At 41.7% G+C, this 7,658-nt stretch overlaps 1 protein-coding gene across 2 annotated transcripts in view; it reads left to right on the forward strand.

Annotated features, from left to right (window-relative positions):
- CLCN4 (Cl-/H+ antiporter 4) overlaps positions 1 to 7,200 on the forward strand; it is a 28,857-nt gene extending 21,657 nt beyond the window's left edge. For both annotated transcript variants that reach the window (XM_009958922.2, XM_009958923.2), the window contains 2 exons: positions 5,375 to 5,591; positions 7,110 to 7,200. In XM_009958922.2, coding sequence (XP_009957224.1) covers positions 5,375 to 5,591; positions 7,110 to 7,200 — 308 coding nt within the window. The remainder of the gene's footprint in view (positions 1 to 5,374; positions 5,592 to 7,109) is intronic.
- The last annotated feature ends 458 nt before the right edge of the window (positions 7,201 to 7,658 follow it).

A 7,658-nucleotide genomic window follows, 5' to 3' on the forward strand; every position in this document is an offset into this window, starting at 1 on the left:
CTAATTGCTAGGATCCATAGCTGGAATTTTTTGTATTGCAATATAGTGCCTGATATATTTCTGTGCACTTGACTTTTGTGGGCTTAATTTTGCTGTCACTCACAACAATACAATACGATTCTGCTAGAGACAATAGAAACAAATCTGACTCATGTGGCCAGAATTTTTGTCAGAACCAGATCAGAAGCCACGACAGTGCTGAGCTTCCTGCAATCTCTATGGGCTGCTGGCAGAACCTGTGGCAGTTGTGAACCTTGTCACCCTGTGATGAAATACAAGTCATAGAATCACAGAATGTTAGGGGTTGGAAGGAACCTTGAAAGATCATCTAGTCCAACCCCCCTGCCAGAGCAGCACCACCTAGAGCAGATCACACAGGAACGCGTCCAGGCAGGTTATGGATGTCTCCAGAGAAGGAGACTCCACAACCCCCCTGGGCAGCCTGTTCCAGTGCTCTGTCACCCTCAGAGTGAAAAAATTTTTCCTTATGTTAATGTGGAACCTCCTATGCTCCAGCTTACACTCGTTGTCCTATCATTGGCCATCACAGAGAAGAGCCTGGCTTCATCCTCCTGACACTTGCTCTTTACGTATTTATAAACACTAAGTCTTTGTGTTTTTTTTTCTCACATACAGGCTTTTTGTGGTAAGGGTGGAAAGATTTTCAGTGGAGGATGGCTGAATATGAGCCAGCAGTGTGCTCAGGTGGTCAAGAAGGCCAATGGCATCCTGGCCTGTATCAGTAATAGTGTTGTCAGCAGGAGTGGGGAGGTGATCATTCCCCTGTACTCATCTTTGGTGAGGCTGCACCTTGAGTACTGTGTCCAGTTTTGTGCCTTTCACTACAAGAAGGACACTGAGGTGCTGGAGAGGGTACAGAGGCAGGCTACCAAGCTACTAAAGGATTTGGAGCATGTCTCATATGAGAGGCGGCTGAGGGGTCTGGGGCTGTTTAGCCTGGAGAAGAGAAGGCTGAGGGGAGACCTTATTGCTCTCTACAGCTACCTGGAAGGAAGTTGTAGTGAGGCGGGTTCAGTTCTCTTCTAACTAGTAACAAGTGATAGAACAAGGGGAAATGGCCTTAAGCTGCACCAAGGGAGGTTCAGGCTGGATATTAGGAAGAATTTCTTTACTGAAAGTGTTGTCAGGCATTGGGACAGCCTGCCCAGGGAGGTAGTGGAGTCACCATCCCTAGAGGTGTTTGAAATGAGTAGATGTTGTGCTTAGGGACATGGTTTAGTGGTGTTGATAGAGCTAGGACAAAGGTTGGACTTGATGATCTTGAAGGTCTCTTCCAACCAAAATTGTTCTATGATTCTATGATTCTGTGTTGTTTGGTAGAGATGGCTGAGTTTTGTCAAGCGTCCAGTAGACAGCTGACTGGTTACCTGGGAGCCTGATCCAGGTTGTTACATGTTTTGGCCTACCAGGTCCTTTCCTGGCTGGCTTGATAGTTATGTGGGGATTGAAAAGACATGTATATTCGATGAAAGCAAGTGTTCCCACATTCCCTGTACTCAGGGCATCTGCAGCTGCAGAGCTCTGTGAGCCTGGCAGATCAACCACACTGTCCACTCCCGATTCTGGCAGTCCTGTGGTGCTGAGGCCCAGCTGGGCAGGCAGATAGGCTGCTAGCTGGACACAGTTGCCTTGTACTTTGCAGGGGAGTGGAATGTCTGGCACATCCAAATCTCCTTGACTAGGAATTATTCCTCTCTGTGTGGGCCTGTTTCATCCCTCCACTCCAGGCACCTTTAAAAGGCTGTTGTTTCAGATGGAAAATCCCATATTCTTCTGAAAAGAAAATCCATACATGGAAAATCAGGGCTATTTTAGAGGGCCACTTTCCTCCTCACTTCTCACAAAGCTAAAATAAAATTTGAAATTACAGTGCTCTTTAAAACATGTGGGGTTTTAATGCATATTTATTTTTGTCTCCTGAATATAAGAAGATTAGTCTAAGTCATCAGACCTAAAATTTATATTAATTTCTTTAAGGACACTCAGCTGATACTTGATACCAATGCTGCATCAATACTACATGCAGACAAAGAAAAGAAATGACAGAGCCCAGTTTTCTCCCCTTAAAATGTAGTGCAGAATTCAGTAAAAAATTATTTTCTCATTTTTTCCCTTCTGCGGTGTAAATTGTCATTTCAGTTACAGAAAATAGATTATGACCTGGATTAACTTTACATTTAGTTACGTCACTAATTTCTCAAAACATATGAAAGCAGAACAGGCCTTACTGCCAGTTCTACAGTTCCTCTAATTGTACAATTGTAATGCAACTTCTAAGGAACATGAGAATCTAACGTTCTCATTAAAAGCTCATTCACTGGTTGCCCCTTCCTCCCTCCTCTAAAAACAAGCAAAAAAAAGAAAAGTCTCCAGGAAGTTATAATCCTCTGTGTATCAGTCTCAGTATATGAGGATTTTTAAAGACACCAAGTTGAAGTCCAAGGCTGCTAGCTGCAATACCCCCTTCAAAAAACTGATTTTCTCAGAGGGTATAATCTTCCTTTGGAAGTTACAAAAGTTGCCTTGTATGGCCAAGCTAGGAAAGTAAATATGTGTTTGAAGTTTCACCAAATGTGTAAATGCCAAGAGCGGATACCAAATAGTTTGTATTTTATCCTGCTATTAATAATAATTTTCAAATGTATTCTGCATTCCTCTGTGAGAAGTAACAAACCTTCACTGGACGTATTTGGCCCACTCTGTGCCTGGCTTTACACTGTCCCAGCCATGTCATGGCTCTAACACTTGCTGCCATCCTAACTTCATAGCCTTGTGCATCTCCCTTGCAGGGAGGTATGTTATTGGGAAAATTGCACGGAGTGAAGATGCAGAGCCCTCACTTTAAAAGCAGAAAGATCAGACACTGCCTGAAGCGAGTCAGAGAAGTCTGAGGAATTGAGTCTTTTGATTCAGGTCATAAATGGCAACATGGCTGCATGGGCTTGCTAGAAGATATGTGAAATACCTGTTCACACACAGCTCTCTGCCTCATGAGCCACGCCTAAACCATTTCTTTCTTACAAAGTGGAGCACTAAGCACACTCTAGAAAGGAATCCAGGCCTTGTAAAGAGAATGGCAACATCACTTCCAATTGCTCAGAAGCACCTTCAGGATTGCATCCTTCCACTGGTCCTTGTTGAGCAGGTAGGCAGGTCAGGTGGGCAGAGTCACCCTCTGGGAACACGTGTCTACATTTTAGATGGCACCTACTTTACAGTCTTACAGAGTGGAGTATTTGACCTTGTAAAACTCTTCTTAAATTTGGCCAGCTTCAGAGGTATCGTACAAAAGGCAGAGTCTTGGGCACAAGCCAGGTGGCCTGTACAATGTACTTTTCCCAATATGGAGTTGAGAGAGCAACATAGTTAATATAGGCTGTGAACTGTGAGCTTCTGAATATGAGAGGCCGTCTCACATTTGGGAGAGCTAATTCACTCTCTAGCTATGACAAGAGCTTTCTGCACAGATTACTCTGTAAAACCAGACATTGCCATCCATTTGCTTTACTCTTTCTGTTAAGCTGTGTCTGTTTTTCTTATCCACGGTCTGCAAAAATGATCTGGTCTTCTGTTTTACCTTTACTGTAACTCCCCCATCCAGCGAGGCTGCATACAAAGTCCACCATTTTCCTGATGCCACTGAATTCGCTCAATAGTACTACATCATTCAATTTTCTCCGGAGAGGTGTTTGACTTTGAAGAGTGAAGTCATGGCTTTGGCTAATCACTGTTGTCCAGGGTCATTGCTGCCTTGGGAAGAACAATGTGGTAACAGGAATGCTTGGGCCTGTTGCTTTGGGTGCAGCTTCGGGAAGGAAATACCTAGCTGTCAAGGCTTTTTATCAAAGGGTGGGAGTTACCTTCAGTTTGATTAATGTTACCTCTTAGCGCAGATCGTGTATCAAAGAGGTATGCAGGCATATTCACACGTGAAATTAGATGTATGAATCAAAACAAGATGAGACAAAGTTAGCGTCATTCTTCTAAATTGCAATAGGGCTTGTAATATGTGGGGTGAGAAGGTTGGAAATCATATACAGTACTGATACTAGGTTTGGGCCAGCACTGCTCCAGTTCCAGAAATATTACACAATAATGATTATTAAAGGGAAACAAATGCAGCTGGAACATGTTGGAAACCATTACTGTCTACACATTACAAGTCACAGGAGCAGGTTTCTGCACTTTGATTAACGGCAATGAGCTCCAAGAATATATACATATGCTGTGAGTACGTCTGATTTTCTGTACCTCTCAAGAACAGAAGCAACCTATATTAATCAAAGATAATAATTCTAATCATTTCCAAGAATTTATAACAAAATTAAAAAAAAGAAGAAAGAATTAAACCCTTGGAGCCAAACTTATGATGTGCTTATTCTGGGGAGTGAGAAGCTGTCTATCATTTGAAAACCCACCTCATATATTGTCTGTGCCCTGTAGTGTTGAGTAGAAATGAGGTAAACACTACAGAGAAAACAAACTACTTCAATGCTAAGAATTCTTCTTAGAGTATACTTTAAAGTGAAAGGCTTATACTGATCATATAAACTTCAGATGTAGTGTGAAGTTCACTTCATAATTTGATCAAAGTGTGAATGACAGCTTTTCAACTTTTGAAAGTGGTCAAATGCATACTGTTGAGAAAAATGTATCAAACTCATTTACTGTTATATATTGTTCCTCCCTTTACTACTTTCCTTTAAGTAGGATGCTATTTTTTTCCCCCCTTTTAAAATCTAGATATGCAAACTCTGTTTAAGGAATTAAGTGCAAAACCACAAAGTTCACCCTGCACAAAAGAGAGGTGTGCCAGTCTAGAACAACCCTGACACTGTCCCGGGACCCCAGGGATGTGAATTTGTCTTTGCCTAGCTTTTTGTTCATAAATCCATTCACCATGCCCAGATTTCCCCAACTCCACTGACAAGTCCGGGAAAAAACATAGTGCTCCAAGCCAGCTGGGACTATACTCAGCTGTTGACTTCATTCCTTCGGGCATATAATAAAAGTTTCTGTTGTGATTCTCACAATAGAGGAAATTACATATAAACATTTGAATTTGACAGAAATTGGATTAGTGATGTTTGTGAATGCAATGGCCTGCATATTTACTCAGAAAAGAATTGTCTCAACAAAGCAAAAATATGTGTTTCTAAAAATATCACTTACATTTCCTTCAAGGGAACAATGTCTCAAGTAAATTCAAGTTTGCTCATTGTTCCCAACTTCTGGCACCTCAGTACATTAAAGACAAAAAGTAACCACTACCTTTGCTCTCCAGAGGAGAATATCTTCTTTGTTATGTTATCAAGCCTAACTCACTCTCTAACCTGATCTTTCTGTTGTACAGAGAATGCACGACAGCGTCAGGATGGGGTAGTGAGCAACTCCATCGTGTACTTCACTGAAGACCCCCCAGAACTGCCACCCAACAGTCCCCACCCACTGAAGCTGCGGCGTATTCTCAACTTAAGCCCTTTCACTGTCACTGACCACACGCCAATGGAAACTGTGGTAGATATCTTCCGGAAACTCGGACTCCGACAGTGTCTTGTCACTCGCAGTGGGTGAGTAGATGCTGAGTCAAGCACGCTTAGAGAATCTCAGGAGATTTTCTTCGGCATTAACAAAACCACCATTTTTCCTGTTTAAAGCCAAGTATAGACAGTAGCTAATTAATCATCACCTCTGAGACAATCAGGTGAATATTTTGATTTTTGTCTGTTTTGTGAATGGAAGAATACGGGAAGCTTTCCCAGTGTCTCTCTAGGGCATCAAAAGAAGTCATACTCAGGACCAAAATGGCGTTTGCCGGGTGTCATGTTTCATTCTGTTCTTCCAAATCCTTAGTGTAGATAAGGCAAAGATAAATACAAAATAAACTGTTCTGACTCCCACTATCACTTAGTTTTCAACAAAGGCAGATCTGGCAAGTAGCATTGTTTGCAAAGAATGTGCTTGTTTCTAGACACCCAGCTAGATTAGATGCTTGTGAAGACTGTGATAAAGATGTCAGTGGAGGACAACTAATCTGTTCAGCTTTCTGTAATGGAAAATGGAAAGGCGTATAAACCAAAAGTCTACAAAAACCAGCTGAGGAAATGTGGGCAAACACAAAATTAGGAGAGTAAAAAGCTGCGCCACATGCACTAGAAATAACATCCTGTAATTCCAATGGGATTTGAGCTATTTTGGGATGATTGCTCATCCCAGGATCTAGTGGTAAGAAGAAATTTTACAACAGGATAGCAAAACCAGAGCCATCATTTTCAAATGTGGAAGACTAAAATGTAGTCTCTTGCAAAAAGTCTTCTTGTTATTCAAAAAAATATTGCATATCTGCTGTTACTGCCAATGCAGTGTCCTCAGCCTTAAGAAAAGAAGTAGTATTATTAGGACACAGATTCATGTCCTGATTTTAGGTGCCTGGTCTAGAGTTCTAGCACTTAAATGAAATGAAAGGTGGAAAAAACTGTAACAATGACATAGTTTCAAAATTCAGTGTGCTGTGGCCTTCAAGGACTGGAAATAAAAGCCCTTGAATACTGAGGATTAGGAAATTTTTGACTCTTGGGGCTAGACATCCCATAGACCTCATCTTTCTTGACAAATATAATTCGTTTAGGTTCAAATAAATGAGGTAGTATCACTCAATTTTGAAGGAATTATGCTGTTGGACAGAGAGGTTCAGAAAGTCTGTGCTTTAGCTTGGTTCATGTGTTACTAAACCCCATGCCCTAGCTCAGGGCACTGGTGCCTTGGTTTTGTGCTGTTGGTCCTCTGCAGCCTGAACCTAAGGAATCTCAGTACTTTGATGTACAGTGTCAGCAGTCGTAGCTTCTCAATCAGTCTTGTTCCCAACAAAAAGAGGTAACAACCTGAAGTATTTCACGTAATGATCATGGCTGGGGTAGTAAAAATACACGAGGTGAGAATGCTTTTCGTAAAAGATATTCATTGGGGAATAGATGAGATGGACAGTGCAGTACAGAAGCACTCACCAAATGTCCCTGCAGCTGAACAGGGAAAAAACCTGGATGATATATGAGATGATTGTTGACCTTTCTTTTCCTTTTCTCCTCTAGGAGGCTGCTGGGTATCATAACTAAAAAGGATGTATTAAGACATATGGCTCAAATGGCAAACCAGGACCCTGAATCTATCATGTTTAACTAGACTGGTAAAGGAAGAAAAAAGTAACCCCAAAGGAATCCCTTCTAGATTAACACAAAGGCTGTGTTTGGTGTTTCATTTTGTTTAAAGGGAAAACGTAATGTGTATGAGGAATGGCCCAATATGCCTCTGACAGAGGGAGTGGGTGCAGGATGGCACTTATTTAATGAGGAAGGTAGTTTAGAAGCTCTGAGCAGCTGCAGACATCAAGATGTGTTCCCTTAATGAGATTCGCAACAGCTCAATTGGAGCATTGGTGAGTGTAAGTGATGTGGTGCTTAGAGACAAAGAGCCAGGAGCACCAGTGGGATGCATCAATGTTCACAGAAACTCATGAGGCAGGTGTGAAAACTAGCAGACACTGTTTATGTATAAGCTCTTAAGAGATATAAAGATTTGTGTTCCAAACCAGAGAGTGTGTATGAGCAACGTCAGGTGGTTTTGTTACTGAAATCATGGCT

Source organism: Leptosomus discolor, chromosome 1 (assembly GCF_034619465.1).
Source record: "Leptosomus discolor isolate bLepDis1 chromosome 1, bLepDis1.hap2, whole genome shotgun sequence".
Lineage (NCBI taxonomy): Eukaryota > Metazoa > Chordata > Aves > Leptosomiformes > Leptosomidae > Leptosomus > Leptosomus discolor.